This window comes from Mytilus californianus, unplaced genomic scaffold (assembly GCF_021869535.1).
Source record: "Mytilus californianus isolate M0D057914Y unplaced genomic scaffold, xbMytCali1.0.p SCAF_1, whole genome shotgun sequence".
In the NCBI taxonomy this organism is placed as follows: domain Eukaryota; kingdom Metazoa; phylum Mollusca; class Bivalvia; order Mytilida; family Mytilidae; genus Mytilus; species Mytilus californianus.
In genome coordinates, this window is record NW_026262581.1 from 49,189,193 (window position 1) to 49,216,163 (window position 26,971).

A 26,971-nucleotide genomic window follows, 5' to 3' on the forward strand; every position below is an offset into this window, starting at 1 on the left:
TTTTCGACATCAATAACTTTGTCATAAGAACTGGTTTATTTTTATTAAAGAACAGGTTTTTTTTCTTAAACTTACGCAGAAGTTTTTTTGTAATTTAGAGAAACAAAACATTTGTTTCATTTTTCAGTATTTTACTAACTGATGGACCAAGTTTTGGATTAATTTTTTAGACACCAATAACTTTTTTAAACCTTTATCGAATGATATGAAACTTGGATAAAAGCTTCTTCAAGATCAATAACTTAGCAGCTGTTAAAAAAAGTTGGATTTTCTCCATAATTTACTGATCAATGTTATAATATAAAAAGAAGATCTGGTATGATTGCCAATGAGACAACTCTCCACAATAGACCACATGACACAGAAATTAACAACTATAGGTCACCGTACGGCCTTCAACAATGAACAAAGCCCATACCGCATAGTCAGCTATAAAAAGCCCCGAAATGACAAATGTAAAACAATTCAAAGGAGAAAACTAACGGCCTAATTTATGTACAAAATAATGAACGAAAAACAAAATATGAAACACAGCAACAAACGACAACCATTGAATTACAGGTTCCTGACTTGGGACAGGCACATACAGAATGTGGCGGGGTTAAACTAGTTTGAAGGCGCCAACCCTCCCCTAACCTGGGACAGTGGTGTAACAGTACAACATAAGAGCCTCTGGCCTTTGTTAGTCTTGTATCATTTTTAATTTTAGTTTCTCGTGTATATCTTGGAGTTTAGTATGACGTCCATTATCACTGAACTAGTATACATATTTGTTTAGGGGCCAGCTGAAGGACGCCTCCGGGTGCGGGGTTTTCTCGCTGCATTGAAGACCTATTGGTGGACCTCGGCTGTTGTCTGCTCTATGGTCGGGTTGTTGTCTCTTTGACACATTCCCCATTTCCATTCTCAATTTTATAAAAATCAGTTGAAAAAGGCTTAACTCATCAGATAGATACAAATAGAAATACATCCAACAAAAAGTGGACTGGACGGGTACTTGTACATCCCAACAACAAAAAGACACTTAGCACAGATCTGACAGTACTCGCAGTTACTGACAGCAATTGTAAAGCCAATAACAACTAATAAAAAAATCATGCATCTAAGACTAAATTATCAATCAGTACACATCCATATAAGTTTGTTGCAGTCAACATTGCACTTTTACACTGTCAGCAGCAATTGCAGGCGAGACAGAATTGTTGATTGGTTTAATTGTTTTCTACATAAGCTTCTCTGTATATTTAACCATAAATAATGTAGGAGTATCTTGCAAATCTCGTTCGATAGTTGGCTTACATTTGTACGGGAGAAATCCGGCTGAAGATACTTCTCCACCGCAGTCTTCTTGGTAATAACAAATAGAGGATTTTACAACAGCAACCAAAACCCAATGGAATATTTTGAAATCAAAATATAACAAAACGAAGGATGCTTATAAGTATTGTTTCACGTTTGGCATAAATACATAAAAGTGATACAAGCTAGGGTCAATAGTGCCATATAACAGATTTATGGTATCATCGGATGCCGCAGTATATTGACATGATAATGCCAGGCAACGCATGTCTTTGTTCTTGTAGTAATTCGACATTGTCATACGTCTCAGCAGTCGGAGTGATTAATTGATGATTTTGATAACCGTTCAGTGAAAAATATTTCATGAAAATCCGAGAACAAATTTAAACATATTAAATAAGTAAGTTCTGAAAGCGGTGTCGACCGGGTGAAGGGCTGACGAATTAGACTACCATTGGAAAAATATAATTGTATATTGGGAAAGGGGCAGAATTTTGCAAAGCAAAGTCTACCACCGGTTGTAATTCAAAGCAACGGGAAACAGGAGGTAGGTGTCGTAAAGATTCAAAAAGCACATGCATTACCGCTTACTAGTATCACATATTTTTTGCTCACACATCATTGTTGTCGATATAATGGAATTCTAGGCGACTGTCATACAAGTGAGAGGTTTAGCTAGCTATGAAACTAGGTTTAATCCACCATTTCCTACAACAGAAATGCCCTTTACCAAGTCAGGAATATGACAGTTGCTTCCATTCGTTAGATGTGTTTGAGCTTTTGATTTTGCCATTTTTTAAAGGACTTTCCGTTTTGAATTTCCTTTGGAGTTTGGTATTTTTGTTATTTTACTTTTTATCACTGTCAAGCTGTTTACCAAAAGCGTCATTATGTTCGGTAATACTAGAGAAATGTGTGACGACAATTTTAAGTTCATTAAACATTTTGACATTTTTAAAGTGTAAGGTGTCTGACAGATCAGAAAAATGCTCATACGTAACAACCAATCACTGGCAAGCTGCTTATCTGAATGTGAAATCCAACTGTTCAGTAGTACCTGGAAAATTGTTACGAAAATTCATGTTAGAGACTAACAGAAGGACGGACGAACGAACGGACAGATGATTGCAATATACCTTCCCTTTACACACTTATAGTGAGAATATAATAAATAGTTCCAAAATTGACCAAAATGTGCAAGTTTGTGCATATATGAGTTTTAGCTTTAGAGGTGTTTTAATACGACAGAAAAAAAAATGCGTTCGTATAATGCTATCATGTCGTCGTCGGAGTCGTCGTCGGCGTTTGCGTGGTCGGCGTCGTCGTCGTTCGAAGACACATTTGGTTTTCGAACAATAACTTTAGTTTATGTGAATGGATCTCTATGGAATTTTCCCACACGGTTCAATACCACAAAAGGAAGGTTGGGATTGATTTTGGGGGTTATGGTACCAACAGTTTAGGAATTAAAGGGCCAAAAACAAGCATTTTTATAGTTTCCGGACAATATCTTGTATGTTAGTGTATGGATCTCTCTGAAATTATACAACAAGGTTCCATAAAGGCCACAAAGGAAAGGCTATGATTGAGTTTGGGGGGTAATTGCCCCAAACGTTAAAAAAATGTACTAACAGTTTAGGAATTAGGGGCCAAAAAGAAGCATTTTTGTAGTTTCCGGACAATATCTTGTGTGTAAGTGTATGGATCTCTCTGAAATTGTACCACAAGGTTTCATATCACGAAGGGAAGGCTGGGATTGAGTTTGGGAGTAATTGCCCCAAACGTTCAGGAATTAGGGGCAAAAAAGGTGTCAAAAACAAACATTTTTTTTTATTTTCATTATATATAACTGAAATATTGTTGCTCTATGATATGCTGAATCTTATTGTGCATTTAGATTTTTTATTTTGGGCCATGTTTTGAAATTAGTCCATGTTAAGGTTTGAAGGGTCCAAAATTAAACTTTGTTTTATTTCAACTTAAATTAAATTGTTGGTATTTTTTTATATGCTGAATCTAACCATGTTGTTAGATTTTGGATATCAGACCATACTAGGTAAATTAAATGTCCCATTTCAAATTTTTAAGATCTTTGACCACACTTATTTTGTGTCAGAAACCTATATTATATGTCAAAAATTTGATCACAATCCAAATTCAGACAGTATCAAGCTTGAATATTGTGTCCAAACTTGCCCCAACTGTTCAGGGTTCGACCTCTGCGGTCGTATCAGAGCGCGCTCGGCGAAGCATTTTATTAATTAATACAGATCATTTGGTCTGTAATCTATTTATAATTGTTGCATTTGGTCGAAAAACAACATTTGACTGGAATGATAAGAACAGAAAACCCGTGGGTCTAACAGACATAAGAAAGCTATGTGTTGATTATATATAAAACTAAAGATGGCCTACTGTCGAGTTCAAATCATTGACACAAAAACTGTGGTAAATGGTAGCTGATAATAAACTGTAAAATCTTACGTTTTCAAACAGAAGAAATGATATGACGGAACCATGGCAACTTACATGTTTGAATATAATGGTGAGAAATCACAAGTACAAGCATTTAAATTACTTGGAAATTACTTAAATCACCATCGAGACCTTTCTCATTTTGCACAGGAATTAGCCAAAAATCCATGAAAGGTTTGTATTCTATGAAATAAACAAACAGCAAATCACATATGGCTTTGTCAACGTACTTTTGTCCCACCTAACAGAAGTTCAACTGGAAACTTTGTAATGAACAATGCCATAATATCTGGTCCTATCGGAACAAATATCCTATACCATTTATTTCGTTAGGAACTATAAATCATGTAATAGTCTAGAATTTTTCCATTTGGAACTTATATCATGAAGGAACTTCAATTTTATGTCAACTTTATCAAACAATCTATTTAATTCAGTATTCAAACAGTGTCATATAACATAGATAAGATACAGGTATATGACTTCCATTTTTGAACATGGTATTCAGAATTAAGAGTATGGCTAATCCTTATTGGTCGTTGTGTGCAGCCGATACTTTTTATTACTAGATACTATGTCCACTCTGCATTACACCAAAGGCAAAATAATATATTTTCCTTAGCCCTAAATGGCATGAGAAGTCTTTTCTACGCTGTGACGAGATACGTATTTTTAAGTGCCGAATTGATAGCCATGGGAGATAAGTACACATTGCGTTAAGAAAAGCAACGGGAACCTATATTTTTTGGACTAAAAAATACTGTCCGAATAATTTTTCTTTAATTCTAGCAAGGTTTCGTTCTAAAAATCAATTTTCTAAAGTCTGTATCTCAAAAAAGGCTACTATTGTCGCCTATGGGGAAATCAATTGTTGTTTGCAATCTACAATACAAGATACGTAGCAAATATGGCTCATTTAAATTTGATAAAAAAAAAAACAAGTTGAGAACAAGGAAGTCTGAAAAATATTTAAATATCATATGTAACAATGGTAACATGAAACGTAGTAATGTTTTATTGTATGATAATTTTCAAACATGTTTGTTTAAAGTCATTGATCCAAATTGGCTTAAAAAATAAAAGTTTAAAATTTTAGCGAAATACGGAAGCTTTTCTTGATTTAATTTCAGTTTTTACGTTTAAACCCCCAAGTGTGATTACCAAGGATGTATAAATACTTGAATACTGGCGAAGCTATATGCCCAAAAAGGGTCCTAACAAGAATAACAAATCCACAAAATGTTTCTTAATAATTTCAGAATAAATCAACAGAAGATTTAAAAAGAACATGTTATAAATCATACCGATACAGAAACACTAGCATTCCACCAGCAACACAGGAGCTTGAGGATGAACCCCTTTCTCTTTTCCTATTTTTAAAAAAAATTTTATACATTTTCTTCAATATTTCAACTTATTTTATTTTCCCTATGTTTAGTCTTATCCATACAATCTTGCAATAGTTCGAAACTTACTACGTGCTGCCCCTCTACTCTATCGTGACATTGAGTTAATATGTATAGAACGAAACCATATTAAATAACGGAAAAGAAGTAAGAATTATTTTTAGACAATTACACAAAAATCTAAAACACCAACAAAAAAATGAAAAGAGAAAGGGTTCCATGCCAACGGTACCTGTGACCGGCTGCAGTATCGACTCAGTGCTAGAAATGAAATATATGAACGCCTAAAAAGTATACAAAACAACACCAATATTAAAAAAAAGGAAACATTAAATGTAATTATCTATAAATATGTCGGATAACAGATATCCTTCATCAGTTTGATTATGATTTAAAATGAATCATATCAATCTATTCTGATTTAACTATAACGATCTTTGACTTTATACAATTTTAAAAAACCGAACACAACAACGCTTGTACAATTCTAAAATTTCAAAAATGAAGTAGGTTAGGTATTTAGAACAGAGACTGCATAGATATGCTTCTAACAAAAATAGTAATATGCGATATGAACTGGTACAGTGCTAAAATTTCACAGGTGACGAAAGGTAAAATATTACAACAACGACTGCGTAGAAAACATTCCCAAATGAACAGCACTGACCGATTTGGGCTGGTATAATACTAAAATTTCAAATTTGACGACGGTAAAGTAATTACAGCAGAGGCTGCATACTTACACATCCCAAATAAATAGCAGTTTGATAATGATTAAAAAAAATTATTGTGACAAAGGTTAAGTAATTGAACGTGGCTGCGTACATACTTGAACATCTCAAGTGAATAGCACCCTGCGATTTAAACTGGTATAATTCTAGAATTTTAGAGTTGACAAAGGTAAAGGAATAGCAACAGAGACTGCGTATTAATATGTAATATATAACCCAAATGAAAAGCACTGCGCGAATTAAAACTACACCTTTTCATTGATCCAATTTGGTGCCAAAGTTTTTAATTTTCTTATCCAAAATCTTTCCCGAGCGAGTCTATCCTCCCTAGACCAAGCAGTGTTGTGGTGTATGATCGTAATTGTCAGTCGATTGAGATCTGCCTTAGTGTGGCCAGGGGATCTCAAATGTCGTTTGAGAGGAAGGTCTGGCATTCATAGTCGTTACGATGGCCGTTCATACGTTTGTGAAATGGCTGTTCTGACTCGCCAACATACTGTTTACCACATTTACACTGTAGAAGATACACAGCATTTGTAGTCTTGCAATTAACATTGCAAAATATGATGCATTCCGTATCAGTGGAGTGACGGTTAAAAGTCTGCGTATTCAGTATTTGCTTGCAAGTCGGACATCGTTTGTTTCCGCATTCCTAAATCAGCTCTCACCAGCAAGTCTTTTATGCTTTTAGGCATACAGAAAGCCAGTATAGGTGGCTCGGGAAAGATCTTGGATAGTTTCATATAATATTATATAATTGTCGTTGGAACAACTTTTCTGGATTACTTTTATATATGAATGATCATGAATGCTAGCAAAAAAGAGAGCTAAGAATGTTTCATGTAATAAAACTTGAATAATTGAGCGTATTTTTTTTCTTTTCCATAAAAATAAATGAAATCGAACAAACAAAATTAAACAGAATAGGAAAAAGAGCAATCACGAAGGGTTATTGGACTACCTGTCAAGTCCCCAATTTCTGATTACGAAATTAAATAGAATATGAATATATTAACGCGTCAGATTCTATTTATAGATATTTCTTATTCAATGATGTAAATAGGATACTTTTCATCAAAATTCATTTTACGAACTGACAATGGCGAGCAGCGGAGATGGCGAAACCGCTTCTGTAAGTACTATTAATAAATAGCATGGTAAAATTGATTTTTGAAAACGCGTATTGACAAATAAATTACTGAACACGATCACTCCTTGAAACGTGAGAATAAATAAAAAATAGTATTTTATCATTACAATTGCCTTTTTGTGGATACATTTGTATAAGGACACATTTGCAGTCGAATATTTTTTATGTTTTCAATCGTTTGTAATATTGAAATATATAGAATGAAGTCCCTTGATAAATGTACCATTTTTTAAATGGGATATTGTACTGAGATGAAAATTATGTAAAGATGCATAAATTTATAGTATATCCAAAGAGTATTCATAAAACTTGAAAGTAATTGAAATTTTTCAGTCTAATATAGGAAATAAAAAATCTGCCCCTCAATTATGATAAAACTGCATTGAAGTAATGGGGAAATGATAGGGTCAGTGTTCCTGTCAAGGGTAAGGCACATCTGGAGTGATTAAGCAACAAAAATCTTTAAATTGTTGTTTATTTGATAGACATTGACAAAATATACGAAAATTATAAAGATTCATTTATATTTATCATATTGTTGTAATGTTTTAGGCTATTGCAAATCATATTAAAGAAATGCATGATTTTCCTTAGTTTGGGTGGTTATCTAGTTTAAACTTCATAAAATTGGCTGCAAGATGTTTCATATGACAGACAGTGTTATGTTGTGCAGTTTATTCCATTTTTTAGGCAATTTTGGACCATGAAATATAACCAAAAAAAACTAATCAATTCTGTAGTAATCTTGATATAAAGTTAGGGTCTAACTATCGTAGTTTTGTACTTGAAAGTCCTAGTTTGTGTGTGATGTGCCATTTTAAATGAAACAGTCAATGAAAAATCAGCTTAATTTTGACAGTTTTCATCAAAATAGTCAATATTTAGAGAGAGTGTTCTAATTTTGAAAATAAGCTTGCTGATCTGACTTTTTCATTAATAGTATATTCAATTTATGCAAAAAATTTGCAAACTATAGCGTATCTACTGTTTATACAGCAACACATCAAAATTTTATCACATTGTAACATAGTCCAATGCTCTCTTTCATAAGGTTTTCATGTATACATTGAATTCAGCCACTGATCATGTGTGCATTTTACTAGTAGTCTTCACATATTTATGCCTGATTTTCTTTTTCTTTGCCTGAAGTTGAAGAGAAATAGAGATTTAAGCCACTGTATACATAAATCAAAGATGTCTCATTTTACATATATATTTGCATATCTCTGACTTAGCTAAAATTTAAGTTTTTGGTGCTTATAATACAAAAAAAAATGCTTTTGTATAACATTTCCTTCATCAAAAAGTTATTTTGGAGCTGAATTGTGGTATGGGTTGAAGAAAAATCATTTTGAGACTTCATTTGTCAAAATGGAATTTTGTCTGAAAATATGCTCTATTTGGTTTGAAGGGATGGCCTCTTGTTTCTGGCTATAAAATGCACAAAAAAAAAGACTTAGACCAACAACATTTTGATTTTATTAAAGATAAAAAAAAAATTGTCAGCAAATAACAGAATTTTTTTTTCTTTTTGAGATGATTATCTAGTCTGATAGGAATAGAATCCCAGTCAAGTAACAAAAAATGAAGTCCCTTAATAAATCTACCATCTTTTAGATGGGATAGTGTAGCGAGATGAAAATTATGTAAAGATGCTTAAATTTGTAGTATATCTAAAGGGTATTCATTAAACGTTCAACTTCCGTTAAAATTTAAGTGATTCTGAAATGTAAAGGGTGGATTATTGTCTGAGTAAATGGTTCATTTTGTATTTTAAATTTTAATCAGGAAGTTAATAAAATTATCCTTTTAATACTCTAAACTGTATTGCTCTATTAAATGCCGGTCATGATCCTTACAGAATTCTCCAAGAAACCATGAAGGAGCTACTAGAATGAGAAAGTAATTGAAATTTTGCTGTCTAATATCTCAGTCTAATATAGGGAATGACAAATCTGCCCCTCGATTTTGATAAAATTGCATTTAAGTAATTAGGAAAATAATTGGGTCATCGTTCCATAAACTTAAGGAAAAACCCTTTGAATCACGTGATCGTAATAACCAATGAAAAAAAGAAGAATGCTACACTATTATGTAATATGTTCTGATATCGATACTGTCCATGCTTCATAACGATAAAAAAATGTCTGAGGTTCTAAATGGGTTCTTTTAGTTAATAAATAAATTTGTAATCTAATAATTCATACATTTCTTCATATAAATAAGGTAAACTGCATTTTTAAAAGGTATTAAGTGCTTGATGCTTGCTTAACGTCAAGAATATGCATATTCAGGACGTTAACATGATAATAACATTTATATTCTAATTCGTTACCTCAAACGAACATAAAATATTTATATAATAGAAACAGACAATTGTTTTATAGGAATAGCTCGCCATCATGTGCATCTTACTTGATTTTTTTATTATAATTAAAAAAGAATATGTTGAGTCCCGATGATACGGCAACACCGCTGCGTGGTACACGACAGCCTACAAAATAGAAAAATCAAAGTGAAAAGTCATATAAAATATATAGGTCTAAGAGATTAACCTAACAATGTCATAGTATAAATATCTACTTATCTATCTATGCATAAAAACGTTACAAATACAAACATTCATTTAGGGGAGAGGGGACCCCTTCATCTAAACTTAACTGCACTGTATACGAGCTTCGAATGACAAGATTCCATAACTTACTTTAACAAGAGAACTTTTCGCGCTTAAAAAATTCCCGTGTTATTTACATATAAAATATCATATACAATGTATTTTTGGATTGCGACAAATATTGACCAATTCGAAATATCATATATTTAAACACCAATAGATGACCCCTATAGAGACACATTCTCACGTGTGTTTGTATACATAAATAGAAACACGTGTATAGTCAACTTTAATAAATACATATGAATATATTCTGCGTTATACTAGACCGACATGCTCGTCGTGTTACATCACAAGATAACAGTCCCCAGAAAGACATATCAATCTAGTCAGAGACAGTCGACCAATCTACACTCATATATTTATAAATGTCTAATCGGCAGAAAAGCAGCCACCACCTGTTTTAAAGTCTTTCTTTTCACCAAACTAAGAATCGATAACAATGCCTCCTTTACCCGTGGTCTGATTAAGGAAGAAGATGCACACCTGGTATTCAAAGGTGAAAGTCGTTACCAAAATGAAAAATTATAAACAAAAATGACGTCAAAAATATAACAAAACTGTACGTTACCTGTAACGAAATTATTGAATTGCCATTTAGCAATAAATGCGCTGAACCGATCGTAAATTCACGTTTTGATTCCGCCTATTTTTTCCAAAACTCTTCAATTCAAATATAAGAGTTTTAGAGAGAAAAAAAAAGAGTCGGGCGATACCAAGGATACACATTCCAAGCTGACAATTGAGAAATACTTACAACGCAATGGTAAAATGTAAAATAGAAAAAAAAACGAACTCCAAGGAAAATTCAAACCGGAAAGTTCCTTATCAAATGACAAAATCAAGAGCTTAACTAATCAAACGAATGGAAATTAACTGCCATATTCCTGACTTGGTACAGGTATTTCCTTATGTAGAAAATGGTGGATCAAATCTGGTTTTAAAGCTAGCTAAACCTCTCACTTGTATGACAGTCGCATACAATTCCATTACATTGACAACAATGAGTGAGCGAAAGACGACGAAAAGATAAACAAGTTCGCCAAACACTACATAGAAAACTAAAGACTGAGCAACACAAACATCACAACAAACTGTGCATTTTAATGAGACTCCCAAGTCCTGCATATTCAAAACCTACACACACACATGCAGAAATATACGCACACACGGATGATGATGTATTAAAATTTTGTCGTTGTTCTTTTGAAACATAACCAACCATCACCAGAGACGATGGACAGAATCCTATCTACTATATATGGACAATGTATTGGGGATGCAATTGGACTCCTCACTGAATTCTTATCAAAGGACGAAGCAAAGATGGTGAATATTGTGTTTATAGTCATTGTTATACTAAAAATCGTAGATCATCAGTTATTAACAGCATAGATAAAGAAAATGACTACATTTATAGGTCAGCACAAGAGACACTAACTCCTATCCTGTTTTATACCCGGTCTCGACCAGTTTTTAGTTTTTGCGATTTTCTCGTTATTTTTCGTAAATTACTGTTGCCTTTTATAATTACGATGTGAATGTTTTTTTCATATTGTTCTTAACATATACATATAAATATATTTATGCATGAATTGTTTTGACAGAAGTTTGTTTTGAAAAAAATATTACCTTATCAAAAAGTAACTTTGTCATAAAGTGTGCATCTGCTCTGAAACAAGAGGCCACAAGACTTTCATATATATGTCACACATGGTTAAGACATTAATAATATACATGACGCAAGGGGACGACATCGTGAAAATCAATTTTCAGAATGATTGAATCAGGCTTTTGGGTTTTATTTATGCTTCAAGATCGGTACTTCAAAGGGCTACTAAAACAGTTTGCATTATTATGAGAATATATTCACCAACTGTAAGTTTGTATCAGCCTGAACCCAGCTTGGTCCTGGTGTTATGTAGTTATCATGTTCGGTATTTTCTCAACAATTACTTGACAAAAACATGATAAAATTTAAATGTATCAAAGAAAAGACAATTAACAATTAACAAAAGATCAGAAGGATCATTGTTATTATTTTTATGATAAAAACAAAATCTCCTTCACTATTATATCTTGTTCGATACATTAAAAACTTCATTTTTGTTTAATAATCACCATGTTACGAATATTCTTATAACATTAATAATTGATATCCATTTTTATCAATGAATATATATAAATGTATGATTTAAAGAAAGAAATGTCCACCAGCATTGGCATCGACTCAGTAGTTGTAAAAATTAATCAGAAATATCAGAAAACTGATATCTTTATTCGGTTGTTTTTATGAGTTTGAAGGTTAATTCAAGTAGGGTATTACAGAGTTAATAGCCAAAAGACTGTACTTGATGTGCGTTTATGGCAGGCTGATCATATATAAACACAGCCTATGAAAGATATAACGTCTTCCTCACTATATAAACGGGAACATGCTGATGCCTCATACTATAATAAATGTATCGTATGTAAAGGCTATGAATCGAACTTTAAAACTCAGAAAAAATGTTTTCCTCTAGGAAATAAAAAAAACCAGGCAAACGTAATATATCATATAACAACTCTTATAAAATAATATTCCCCACGAACAGAAAAAATATTGAGGTTGAGAATCTGTTGAAGGAAGTGAATTGCACAATCATGTTGGTGCTGCAATAGGGGTCTTATGGTTAGGGAGCATGGTATAAAGATTAGTGTTCATTTGTGTTTATTCTTCATTAGGATATTTATGGAAATGATAATTGAGAAGTCAGCGTTAAATATCCGTTTTCTTGCATGATATCTTATTTGAGAAGTTCGAAAAAATGAAAGTCTGAATCAAAGGAGATGATAGGAAAACGTTGATGAAACCGCAACAAAGCAACACAAGCTAATACATAACACAACTATAGGATAATAGAAATCTTCAACAAATTTGATCTGACAAGAACGCATATTTATTGCCAGGACTATAGATCCTTGGAAGTGGTAAATTATTTTGTGTACTTACTTTCCCATTTGATATATTCATATGTAATTTCTTTTCAGCATTATGGGAAAGTAGCCAAAGAATTGGAATACCTACATAAAGAGATCGTTTTGTGATTTTCACAGGTCAAGTTGGCAGGAAGGCGACTGGACAGACGACAGTGACCAAATAATACTAATTATGAGATCTTTAGTCGACTGTGGTGGTAAGGTATGTTTCAGGATGTCTAGTTTCCAAGTCGACATCCAGCGCTCTAGACAATTTAACCACATTCACTTTATAAAAATGAGGCTACTTTTATCAATTGTCTTACCTGTAATTTACTTTTTGTGACCATGAAGAAACGAAATGTACATTTCTTCAAATATTATTAGGTTTGTTGTGTTAAAATATTTTTAATTCTTATTTTCGAGCTGGATTATGTTTAGGGTTTTCCGTAATTTCCTTATTTTTATTAATCAAAATATCTACTTAAGAGTTGTTACTTACATGTTTGGATTAGTAAATAAAGGCAATAGTAGTATACTGCTGTTCAATAGTCATAACTCGATTTATTAATTCTACTTGTATTCATGCTGTTAGGCTACCGGACTTGTAGAATCCTTGGGGACATGTATTTTCAAATAGTTGGCCTCGGTCATCAATGAAGAGACAACTATTGTCGAAATACGCATCTGGTGCAGTAAAATTGGCACCGTTCATATTACCGTATTTAGTAGTTTTTAATGCAGGTTTTCCTATGTACATCAAAATGAAATTCTACCTAGCCAAAATTAAGTCTAGGGGTAATACAAAACACTTGATTCCCATTTAAAAGACGTCTGAATATATCACTATAATATTAAAAAGTAATTTATTTTTAGGTAGATCCTGTTGACTTTGCTAAGAAATTGAGAACCTGGATAAAAAGTGGTTTTAGTGAGTTGGATGATTTTGCTGGAATGGGTTTAGGTGTTACAACAAGCAAAGTAACGTCACGTCCAGAATTCATGAAAGACCCACACGAGGTAAGACTCATTTCACGTGGTACTTACCATAAACTGGCTATACTGAACAAATTAAAAGTAAGAGCAAATAAAGTCTCTGTTTTGTCATATTTCCAAAACTCTTCATAATAAAATGGACAACTTATATTATATTTTAGCACCTTTGATATAGATAGCAAATACCAAATTACAATTAAAACTGTATAATCTACCAAATGTTTTTTTTTATATGACCGCAAAATGTTTGCAGTCGTATAATGTTATGACGTTGTCAGCGTCGTCGTCGTCGTCGTCGTCATCATCGTCATAAGACATTTGGTTTCCAGACAAAAAACTTGAAAAAGTGTATGGATCTCTATGAATTTGTACCACAAGGTGCCATACCACAAAAGGAAGGTTGAGATTGATTTTGGGAGTTATTGTCTCAACTGTTATTAGTGGCTAAAACATACATTGTTCTTTTTTCAGGACAATAACTTTTGTATATGTATTTGGATCTCTATGAAGTTGTTCAAGGTTCCATACAAAAAATGGAAGGTTGGGATAGAGTTTTTGGGTTATGGCCCTAACCGTTTAGGAAAAAGGGGACAACATAATACTTTTCTAATACTTTGTATAAATTGCTGATTTATTGACTAGTTTCAGTGTGGTTAAATTCAAAATCTTGAATTCTTGCGGTTCTTTAATATACTGAATCTAACCGTGTATTTAGATTTTCGATTTTGGGCCACGTTATTGAATTTGTTAACATTTAGGTCAAAGGGTCCAATTAATAGAAATTGTAAGTAGAGTCAAAGTTAAAAATAGATTCACCTTCAAATCTACTTTTAGAGAAGAAATTATGTATAAATATAGTTTGAAATGTACTGTTCATTATTAGATATTTTGAAAAAAAAATTATAGGTAAGTTTTATAGACTTTTAAAGACATTGTATTTATGAGGAATGATGTTTTGGAAGTTTTTTTTTTTATTATTTTTTGATAAATTTTTTGAAGAACTTTATGGTAGGTTTGTTTGCTGTTGTGTATGAATTAATTTTCAGAGTGCTATATATATATTTTGATGAAGCAAACCCCTTCAAAGATTTAGCCGATATTGTCCTTAAATAAATAAATAATTCTTGGTGTACTTGGATATGCAGAATTTAATTAAAGATTAAAATAATTCAAGAAATAATGTGTGGAATAAAACCGGCCGCATATGGTAAATGTTTTGCTCATTGTTGAAGGTTGTACGGTTACCTTTAGATACTAATACCAACGTTGTTTGTACAATCGAGTTGTCTCATAGGCGATCATTCCGCAACTCCTTAAAACTAATTAATTCAAGAAATCTTAAGTGGAATAAAATAGGCCGCAGGGAAAAAACAGTAAACGAGGTCTGGAAAGATGATACAAACCGCCGGCATTTTTAATATTGGCAAGTAGGTGTTCTCCTGGTAACAGAAGTAACAAAAGTTCCTCTAAGGAAAATTAGAGTGAACGAGGAGCACGACCCAACACTGACGCTAGGCCATAACTTGAATAACGCTCCTCGGTACTCGGAGGATAAAATTCAAAACTGGTAACAGTGATGAACCGGCCGCTCTGGTAAACAAGAGAAAGCCGTTTATTAAAAACACAACTTCCCTGTGGTACCACAGGATAATATTTTAACAAATGGTCTAACGTGGAATTATAGGGTCATGACCCCCCTGTCATCTTGCCAGATCCCGCCAAATGAGAAGGTCTATACACTCTCATCCCCAACGAAACGAGTTTACTACCCGTACTAAAATACAATTAAATCATCAATTAGGAAATACTCGACAGTCAGAACTTGCAAACAACTCCAAAGCTCCCTGAACATTATTTAAGAAAACATCATTACCTACATCTGACAAGTGTCTCCGTCATGCCTGAACAAATCTCTTTCTTGAGCTTTTATATTTGGATAGCAAATTACAAGACCATGATTTAATTCTTCTTTGAATATATTACGAACAGCTGCATTAACTCGTTTACGAGTCGAATTGATAGCCACCTGATTTTCTGCCAAGTGCCAGTATCTACGAGGCAAAATTTCACTCCATACCAAGTAGAGATTTGGCAATAACACATGTAATCGCATAATGTCAAACCTTATCTGCTCAATAAGCTCTTTTCCTTTGATTAAACCCAAATCGTTAGAACCCAAATGTATGATCAAAATTTGTGGAGGTGGATAACATCTAAGATTTTCTTCAACTGAAGGTAACAAATTTTTCAATTTCATCCCTCGCTGGCCATACCAATGAAAATTATAACCTTTTGACTGTAATCCGAGGTTTTGACCCCCTGGTCTTCTCTTAATGCTTCTGGTCGCCAATATACAATAGATGATCCCATGACCCAAACTTGACAGGGTTCTACAATGACAAAAATTCTTAAAAGTCGTGTTTTGTTTAAACCTTTTCAAAACATATTAAAATACAGTTTTGAAGATCTTCGTATCTATAAAATCTACCAAATCCGAATGTAACTCGTGTATGCATCAGAAACCCAACGTCCCCACTTCTTAATTTCTGAATCCGAAGTCCCCATTCTGCTATAATGCGATGCTCCGTCTATTCTTAACGAATGTGATCGGATGTGGTCTTTAACGCCACAAAAATACAGGGTTTTCTTAAGTATAGAAATAAACTGAAAACGAGTCAATGGAGACCCATTGAAATGTAAATACAAGTGTTTGTCAATAGCAGGATATCTTATTCCCAAAAAGGCACGCAACATGCTCACAGGACCAAGATCTGCCTCCCTTTGAGGAATAACCAAAGTCGTTGAAATACCTCTCTGGTCAGCTTTCGAACTGCAAATCTTCAAATGCAATTCATATTTACAATTTGAAAATTTCAATGACAGATCATTAGTGAAAATTGTGTGAGCTCCGATATCTGTACTCGTATCAGCCGTGAGCTCACCTATTCTTAATAAAGCAAAAAATGCAAGACTAAATGCAGAAGCGAACAGACAAGATTCATAATGAGAAGAGCAAACGGATGGGAGTGATCGTATAATTTTGTGCAACATTTCTAAAGTAACAGGAGCGCGAACATCTGATAATTTGGGACTCTTCCTTTGAACTCCCTCTAACATTTTAGAAACTATAAAAGTACATGTAGTGTCAGTTACACCTAATAATTTATGTTTATGGCTAATCCCGGATAAGTATGTATTGATTGTAGATGATGTTAAACCAGAATACGATAAGTAAGCTATAAAACGAGTTAACACATCAATTTGTATAGGCCATGATACATTTAAGTCATATTCCTTGCTAACTTTTGCTAACGACTCTAGTGCTGTCTTGTAAGTTTTCCATGTATTTTTCGCCATCGAAAATTGTACCAATTTTTCAACTTCCGCGTCTAAAATTTCCGTGGTAGGCTTGGCATTGGAGTAAGTTCCTTGTCTGCTTGTGGTGCTAACTGTCGGAAGAGCTGCCAATGACAACGAGACAAAGCGTCAGCAATTACATTCCGGCTACCCGAAATGTGCTGAGCCTTTATCAAAATATTATGTTTGAGGGAAATAAATACAAATTTTCTTACTAAAATCATTACTCTAGCAGATTTTAATGACTTTTTATTCAAAATTGTTACAACTGACTTATTGTCAATATTAAACAATAACTTTTTTATTCTCTAAAAATCGCCCCCACAATTGAATAGCAACGACGACTGGAAAACAATCCAAAAACGTGATGTCCCTCAAAATACCGTTCTGACTCCACTCTCGAGGCCAACAAGCTTGCGACCATTTGCCATCAAAATAAATCCCGAACCCCCTATTTGAACCTCCGTCGCTATCAGTGTATAGCTGGATTGTCTAGTTTGATGTCCAAAGCAAGTCTAGCATTACAGAAACACCGTTATACTCATTTAAAAAGGATAACCAAATTTGCAAATCATCTTTCATCTCAGACGAGACGCGAATTCTATGCCAAGCTTCCTTTACGTTGCAAGTTGCATCAATTAACCGACGACAAAATGCCCTGCCTGGAACAACGACCTGACAAGCAAAGTTCAATAACCCAATAAGTGACTGAAGTTCACGCAACTTTACTTTTTTACAACCAAGTATAACAGTAATCCGTTGCTTTATCTCGATTAACTTAACTTTCGGCAGCCGGATCTCCATGGCGATAGTATCAAATTCTATGCCCAAAAATGTTAAAATTTCAACTGGTAAAACTGTTTTATCTTCTGCTAAAGGGACCCCCCATTTCTGGCATACATTAGTAAATGTTTTCAATAAATTGGCACACTGGTTCGTGCCTGCTTCTCCGGCGAACAAAAAATCATCTAAATAATGCAGAATATTCTTAGAATGGCCGCACTTTGCCGTATACCAATGCAAAGCCGTGGAAAATTTTTCGAATAAGGAACAACTGAGACCTGCCCCGAGAGGCAAATTACGGTCATAATAAAACTCATCATCAAATTCAAAACCCAACTGATCGAAATCACCTGGCCAAATTCTCAACAATCTGAAGGCGGACTTTACGTCGGATTTTGCCAACAAAACGTGTGTTGTTCCTAATTTTTTAATCATCTCGACCGCATCATCAATAATCGCATAACGCACAGAACAAAATTCTCGATCAATAAAATCATTAACAGAATTACCAGTAGGGGATGAAAGATTCAACACTAAGAGAAATTCTCCTACGGTTGTTTTAGGAATGACAGCAAGGGGGGTACAGCGAAATGTAGGAAAAGGTGGATGTGAAAATGGACCTGCAATACGCCCGAGCTCAATTTCTTTATTCAACTTCTTCCTAGTGTTCTCTGCATTCTTTAAAACACTTTTAGAATTTTTACAAGTAAAAGAAAATCTAAGCCCAGCGTACATCAGTTTAAAGCCAAAACGTAACCCCTGAATCAATTCGGCGGCAGCAGTTATTTCCGGATAATCCAACAAACATTTTTCGACTTCACAAATATTGATAGGGGAATTTCCTAATTTATATAAATCTGACAAGTCACCCCGTTTAACCTTTTTAAGTTCTACAACTTGTAACTGGGTGTGGCCCATTACATTTTGAGCATTTGTGATCAAATTTGCATTTTCTTCCAAACGTACAACGGCCTTGGTTGAAATTCCGACATTTTTGGCGAGATTGAAAACCGGCTCCACTGTAGCCACGAAAATTACTCTGGTTATGAGGAGTCCTCCCTTGAATTCTACTAGGATTAATATCCGAAATCTGACGAGATTGATAATTCGAGGAGAAATGAGAATTATTGCTCATGACTACAGACGATGACTGACTGACATTCCCCGTCACCACGCACAAAACCCACAATTCCTGACCAATGACACCCCAGGAAGATGATGGAAAGCTCTCTTTTTTAGTCGGTACTGATCATCGTACACGGCCCAACCATTATTAGTACCCCTAGACGACGCTAATTGAATGCTTTGCATATATTTCAAATACTCTTAGGCTTTCATAGGCCATTTTTCTAATAGAATTGCCATATAGATCATAAAGGCCGAAGTCCAAATTTCTATATTGTTTAAAGAATCTGGCTTCTTATTAACCACAGTCATGGCACCTCCTTTCAAAACAAAATCGCCATCTAAAGTAGAATCAGAGTCCAAATCTGCTGCAGATTTTAGCAATAAACCTAAATGAATAAACTCACCCCGCCAAATTGTTTCCTTAATCTTTAATGGAATATGAGCCCCAATCGGATCAAATATGCTAGGAATGGTTTCCGGAATGTGATTAACTCGGAAAATTTCATTACTGGCCAATGCGAGCCTGTAATTTGCGACTGGGACCTCCTACTATGATAAAAGGGGGTACATTTTGGTCCCCTGTATGTGTATACATACCATGACTATCCTGAATCGATGGGACCATCTCGACTTGGGAAACTATACTAGAATCATTATCGGCTGCTCTTCTGTGGATTGTTGTGGCGACATCGTGTGATTCTGGTCGAAGAGACTATGTACTCGACATCAGAACTCTCGAAAACGACGGTCCAGGAATGGCTACTGTCACAGGGTCCAACTCCGCACGGTCACTATGGTTTTGGTTGGAGGCAATAATTTCGTCTCCGCTTTCATTTACCATAACTTGAGTTGAATGACTACCGCAATAATGTTCTGATTCCCACGAGGAGCCATGGGTCTTTCTGGATCAGAATGCACATGACTTCTACTAACGTTTGGTCTTTTACGCTTAGAAGTAGCCTTTTTCTCTGCACCAGATCGTAAACTATTAGGCGGTTGCCTATTTCTTTTCTGAGGTTTCATCTGTGTTGAGGATGGAACTGGATTTTACAAAACAAATTGAACAAGCTTCCCGTTAAAACGTTAGAAAATTTGCAAGTGACGTCACAATACGCTAAAGTCACGTGACAGACACGGTCAAAGTTCAGAATGCAAAGATAAAAGTGGGGACTCGAGAATAAATACGGAATTATAACTTTTATTAAACCTGTATTATCAGTAAACCGATAAACATTACTAACAGTGGATTTCGATTTTGGATATTGGACCATATTAAAAGTCAAGTCTCATTTTTTCCAGTTGTTGACCACATTCATTATGTGTGGGAAACCTATGCTGTGTCAAATATTAAATCACAATCCAAATTCAGAGATGTATCAAGCTTGAATGTAGTGTCTATACGTGATCCAACTGTTCAGGGCTCGACCATGCGGTCGTATGAAGCTGCGCACCACCGAACATTTTATTTATACTGTCATATAATTGATTGATTGATTGTTGGATGCTTAACGTCCAGTGGCAAATATTTCATGCATATTCAGGACGAGAACAAGTTCACAATAAATACAATAGGTAGGTTCTGTAATGGGGGTGTCCGGGATTTAGGTCGGAGAAATTTAGACTGCCACGGGAATTGAGGGTATATTGGATAGGGACAGAAATTTAGCCTTGCAACAGGTCACCTACGGACCCCTCAAAGAGTTGTTGCAAGGGTTCTTAACGTGCAAAGAGCGTGACACTCTCTTCACACGAGGCATCGGATTTAACGTCCCCATTCTGACCGGACGTGGCATTTTGTACAACTTTTGTTGTACAAATTTTGTAGAACTTTCAATTTTGTGCGAAGGTGGATCCAACAGGCTTTGAAGAATTCGTTCAGGACTCCATCCTATAAAAAGCATTGGCCTCCACTGGATGTTAAAAAAAAACATCTAATTTTCAATTTCTACTAAATTGATTGATTGGTTGTTTTTAACACTATTTTCAGCACTACTGGTTATTTCGTAGCGGTCAGTTCTGTGAAAACCGGAGTGCCCGAAGAGAACCACGGACCTGTGATAGGAAAACGGACAATTCTGGTCAATTATGCTGGACCCTAAAACACCTACTACGTGCGAGGTTCGAAATCACAACCTTTAGTGTTGACAGTCTAGTGATGCAGAAGTTGAACTTCTTAGACTACGGCCACCGAGGTCCCCTTTAGGATATGGAGAGGATTTCCCAATCGTAATACCTTCCCTTTGAATCCGATACAGCAGAATTTTCGATTCACTCCTTTTATTTCCATTTCCTTATTGTTTTTTATGCTCACGCCGTAGCGGAGGGGGCATTAAGTTTTACCCTTGTACGTCTGTACGTCCGTCCGTACGTCCCGAAATTGGTTTCCGTTCTCTAACTTAAGTTTGCCTCAACCAAATGTTATGAAACTTATACACAATGCTTATTACCACAAACACAGATCAAGTTTGAATTTCATTGGCGTCACTTTTATCATTCTATAGTTATGACCCTTTAAAAATGGAAAAATTGCTGAATTGTTCGTTTCTGTTCTCTAACTTAAGTTTGCCTCAACCAAATGTTATGAAACTTATACACAATATTATTTCCATAAAACACAGATCAAGTTTGAATTAGTGGTGTCACTTTTACCGTTTTAGAGTAATACCCCTTAACAATTGGGAAAATTGCTGAATTATTCATTTCCGTTCTCTAACTTAAGTTTGCCTCAACCAAATGTTATGAAACTTATACACAATGCTTATTACCAAAAAACTCAGATCAAGTATGAATTTTGATAGCGTCACTTTTACTATTCTTGAGTAATGTCCCTTTATTTTATATGCAAGCGGGGACATCATCTGTGACTCATGGACAAATTGCCCATTTATTTTTCATTTTTCCGATAATGTTTTTTTTATGTCGTGTGTATCAACGATTGTGTTAACTAATTGTTAAATCATATCAATGAAAACATCCTTAAGCAGAAACATCATCATGACAAAGCAAAATAGAGATAGCAGAAATATTTAAATAAACAAGTTTGGATTAAATCATAGAAGCAAGTTTGTACTCTTCTATCAAACTAAAAAATCTTGAATGATTTAAGAAATTAATGGAGCATATAGATATTTTGAAATATCTAGTCTCAAGCAATTGAATACTGGACGAAATTTCAAACAGAAATGAAAAGAAAAATGGAATAGAAAAAAAGTTAACACAAAACGCGTTTCAAACATTACTGGATATGGATGACTCTTAAAACGCAACTGTTTATAGAGGAATATCGTGTGCAAAACTGAGTTTTTACTACGTTCTATTTTTTTCTCCTAGATGCCAGGCTTCTACAGTAGCTGTGTCAGTTGCCATCGCAACCATGTTACAAGGAAAGCACATGGACAAAAAAGGCAAATTCAAAGTTAAAGACATAGTACAAGATGCCTACGAATATGCATCAACGTGTTTAGAAACGGATACAGAAAAGAAAGACCTTATGTTTTATTTGAAATGTGATGATATTAAAGATTTAAAATTAGATGAAGCCGATAAAATTGGCTACACATACAAATCCATGGGTACAGGATTTTAGGCATTAAAACAAGATGATTTCCGGAAGACAATCACCAAAATTATGATGCAGGTACAAATTCAGTTATATTTGCGTTTGGTAACACAGTTGACATCACGAATTTGTTTAAAGTGAACAGTCTATAAAACAAATATTCTTTCAAGATTAAAGTGCGTCACTCCGCTATGACTTCAAATATAATTATTAATAATAATAATAAATATCATCATTTTTATTATTTCACCATCAGGGATTTAGAAGAAATAAGAGATATTGTGCTAAATATAAATGAACTGGTAAATCTGAACGCCAACTTAAAGAATGAATAAATACGCTTATACATGTAACCAGATTTATATTCTAATTCAACGTAACAGCTTGTGGTGCCTTTAATTTAAAGCGTTAATTCTTATGAATTTTTTACCTTGAAATTAATTTTGTAAGTCGTTACTGTCTTAAACTTACAAGACATTAAAAAGAATGATATAATGTTACCGTAATGGTATATTTTCCATTTAGGTCTGACCAAAATAAAGATATGGGGCAAATTCAAACACAAATTCCTTTTTTTTTTAATTTAAACCTGTCAAATCTGTACTTGACGTCTTTTTTTTATTCTTACTAAGAAACTGAAAGATTGCTGTATGTTGAAGGGATTTCAGCAATTAGCATAATCGATGGCATAGGGATTCTTAAGCATCTATGTCCTTGGCTATTTCGATTTTGATATAGCTGTGCAGTGTTGTATTTTCACAATTGAAGACCTTTATAATGCTCTTTAGACTTTTCTTTGATTTTCCATTGTATTAAAATGATAGTTTGTTTTTTTCTCTTTTTTGTTGTATGTCTATTTATCCCGTATTTTCGAATAAAGTAATATGTGCACAATTTTGGTCAATTGTTTACTTTATTAATCTTCTACTTAGGGAAGAGATGCCGATTCGAATGCCTGTGTTGGAGGTGCTTTACTGGGATGTAAACAAGGTATGTCTGCTTTACCAGAATCATGGTTGACGAAACTTTTACACAAGAACTGGTTGGATAATGAGATTAAAAAGTAAGTGTATCTTCAGTTGATATAAATCAATTTCAAAATTTTCAATTAAATTCGTGTTACTGAACCTGTTTATAATCGTAACAATATTACAAGTATCATTGCAAAATTCCAAATTTTATTAAAAAATTAATTGAAGTCGCTTTGTTGTGTAATATTTTTGTCACAAAATATTCATTATGTCTTCTACGTAAGAGGCATCAGTGGTGTTTGAATCCAACTATTGCAGCAAAATCGACAACAAAGTAATAGACATAAAAGAATAAAGTCCGAAATCCGAAATTAAGTGCCAAATTAAGCTCAGGCCATATGTGCTAGGGGTAGAACAATCTTAATATTTCAAATGAATATAACATTTGATGTACAAAATGTACAGAAAATGACCATAACAATGATATTTCCTTTAAGCAATTGTACGCTGACTATATAGTTGGTAATTCCCTCGGAGATGAAACGTCAACCAGGCTGAACCAGCAGTGGCATCGATCTAGTTGTTGTTACAGCTAATCAAGTTAACAAGCTTTAAATTGTGTACGCCTTATGCCCATTTCGTCTTTAAAAAACTCACCAAATATACCAGGCATCCGCCATTCGTGCGTTTTATTTATCTTCATAAAACTATTTAGTCGCGCTTGAATAGTTAAAATGAAGCCAAATAGAAGGCTTTGATGAGATTGAAAACGAAATCTTCCAAAAAGTTTTATGAATTCCGGCTGAGGTCATCTTTGTCTATTGATTGAAAAATTTTTAAAGTATCGAATGACTTTAAAAATTTATGAACAGTAAATTTACGGAAATTAATCGCAATACCAATCTTTACTGTCTGTAAAGGAACAATTAGTAATGGGTTGGTGAGACGATCGTGAACGATATTTCCATCAGCGATCTGATCATGCTGATAAACCCAGTGGTTGACAAAAAAAAAATACTTGCAGTGGTATCGATCTAGTGTTTGCAAAATTGTAAAATCTTATCATGACACCAAGCTAAAAATGGTATACGCATATTTCGTCTTAAAAGACTTGTAGGAGAGCTCAGCTACCGCTCTAATGATACACTTTAGTTCAAAACGTCCATCAGTAGTGGTATCGTCGCACGCAGTGGTTATAAAATATCACCAAGTATACCAAGCTTAATCCATTCGTGCGTTTTGTCTTCATAGGACAATTTAGTCGGGTTTGAATAGCTAAAATGAAGTCAAAATCGAAGGAGTTGAGGAGCATTGAACCGTAAACTCCACAAAAGTTTAATAATTTATGTATGAACAGTAAATTTACGTAAAGATGATCGCATAACTGATCTTTACTGTCTGTATAAGAGCAATGGATAATGGGTTGGTGTGAAGCTCGGGAACAATATATCCATCAAACTACTTGCAGTGCCATCGATCAAGTGGTTGTAAAATTGTAGTGGCAAATTTGATGAGTTTACGAGCTTCGGTGCTTGCTTGGAAGTATGCATTTCATGTATGTCTATACTTTGAAACTGCAGTGTTGTACTACATAGCCTTGTAAATTGGCAATTTGAGCAGCTATACATAAGCTGGGTACCTAATGTACAGTCAATTAACTTTACTTTAATCTGATGCTTATGTACAAGTATCTTTCGAGCTTCATTCTGTACCTTTATTCATTAACCCATACTCAAGTTCTAATACTTTATAGTCTGGCTCTCTATGTGTACATAAGTACATAAAATATACTTAAGATTTGAGTTCTCTTGTTGGGACATTATGTACTTATGGTCAGTCTAATATGTATAGCCTTATACTTAATTTATCTTGAATAAAGCCTTGAATGTACTATAACTGATCAGGTACTTGATAGTTTTATGTTCATCCTGATGTTTTTTTTTTTACTTTACCTTTCCCTGCATAATTCGTATTACCATTAGTACCAATAATTTACCCTGTTTCTGTGTGTGCCAAACTTTGATATACATTACATATAATATGATTGGTATTTAATGTACTTTACTTTAGACGAAACGCGCGTTTGTCGTACAAAATGTCAATCCTGGTACCTATGATGAGTTTATTTACAACCACTTGGTCGATGACACTGCTGGTGGAGGTTTCTTCCCCGAAGGTATCACGATGCCAGTAGTCAGCACTTCTGTGTTTACATGCATTAGCATTGATATGGTCATAGTTATAAATTAACTTTGAATTTTTCGAAATACTAAGCAATGTCTATCCAAGGAATAGATAATCTTAGCTGTATTTGGCAGAACCGCTCTAAATTTTGGATCAGTGCTCTTCAACTTCGTACTTTATTAGACCTTTTGGCTGTTTCGATTCGAGCGTCACTGATGAGTCTTTTTTAGACGAAATGCGCGGCTTGCGTACCATATTTCGATCCCGATTATCTATGATGAGTTTATTTATAGCAAAATATTTCATTTATTAAAAAATTCACATGGTACTTCATATATTGATTCATCAGACTGGTTCTTCATGATTTTAATTTTTTGTTATGTATTCCAGATATTTTGAAATGATGAAATGGGAAAGGAATGAAAAATCAGAAGAAAAATGAAAAATAATCTACAAGAGAAAAGAAGATAAATTGTGTGGATATGATGCCAATCTAGTATTTTCAAAATAGGACAGAGAGAAGCACTGGCCAACAATTTACAAGTTGAAAAATGTCATTATTCTCGAGATAACTACACTCATTGCTTTTATAAACTACTTTTTTCATTGCTACTGTAACTCAGTCTCACCATCTAATGACTATGATGATTATAGATGTTATACCTTATGAACATGAGTATAAAATACAAATAGATTATTGATTTTATACCATATGAACACGAGTGAAATATGAAAATTGATTATTGATTCTATACTGTAAGAACATCAATGAAATATAAAAAAAATATATGATTGACTTTATACTGTACGAAAACGAGTGAAATATAAAAATCGATTATTGATTTTATACTGTAAGAACATCAATGAAATATTAAAATATATGATTGATTTTATACTGTATAAACACGAGTGAAATATAAAAATAGATTATTGATTTTATACTGTAAGAACATCAATGAAATATAAAAAAATATATGATTGACTTTATACTGTACGAAAACCAGTGAAATATAAAAATAGATTATTAAATTTATACTGTAAGAACATCAATGAAATATTAAAATATATGATTGATTTTATACTGTATGAACACGAATGAAATATAAAAAAGAGAATATTGATTTTATACTGTAAGAACATCAATGAAATATAAAAATATATGATTGATTTTATACTGTATGAACACGAGTGAAATATAAAAATAGTAATTGATTCTATACTGTAAGAACATCAATGAAATATAAAAATAAATTATTGATTTATACTGTATAAACAGGAGTAAACTATAAGTGTGACGTTT

The 26,971-nt window shown here is 33.8% G+C and overlaps 1 protein-coding gene across 3 annotated transcripts in view; it reads left to right on the forward strand.

Annotated features, from left to right (window-relative positions):
* The window catches only part of LOC127720313 (ADP-ribosylarginine hydrolase Tri1-like), a 49,186-nt gene extending 22,436 nt beyond the window's left edge, over positions 1 to 26,750 (forward strand). The window contains exons 8-9 of one of the 3 annotated variants that reach the window (XM_052226899.1): positions 23,507 to 23,579; positions 26,062 to 26,750. In XM_052226899.1, the coding sequence (XP_052082859.1) occupies positions 23,507 to 23,579; positions 26,062 to 26,113 (125 nt within the window). In that variant the 3' untranslated portion in view covers positions 26,114 to 26,750. Of the gene's footprint in view, positions 1 to 23,448; positions 23,580 to 26,061 lie in introns of all 3 variants that reach the window. The other 2 variants (XM_052226907.1, XM_052226894.1) reach the window with 2 other exon arrangements.
* The last annotated feature ends 221 nt before the right edge of the window (positions 26,751 to 26,971 follow it).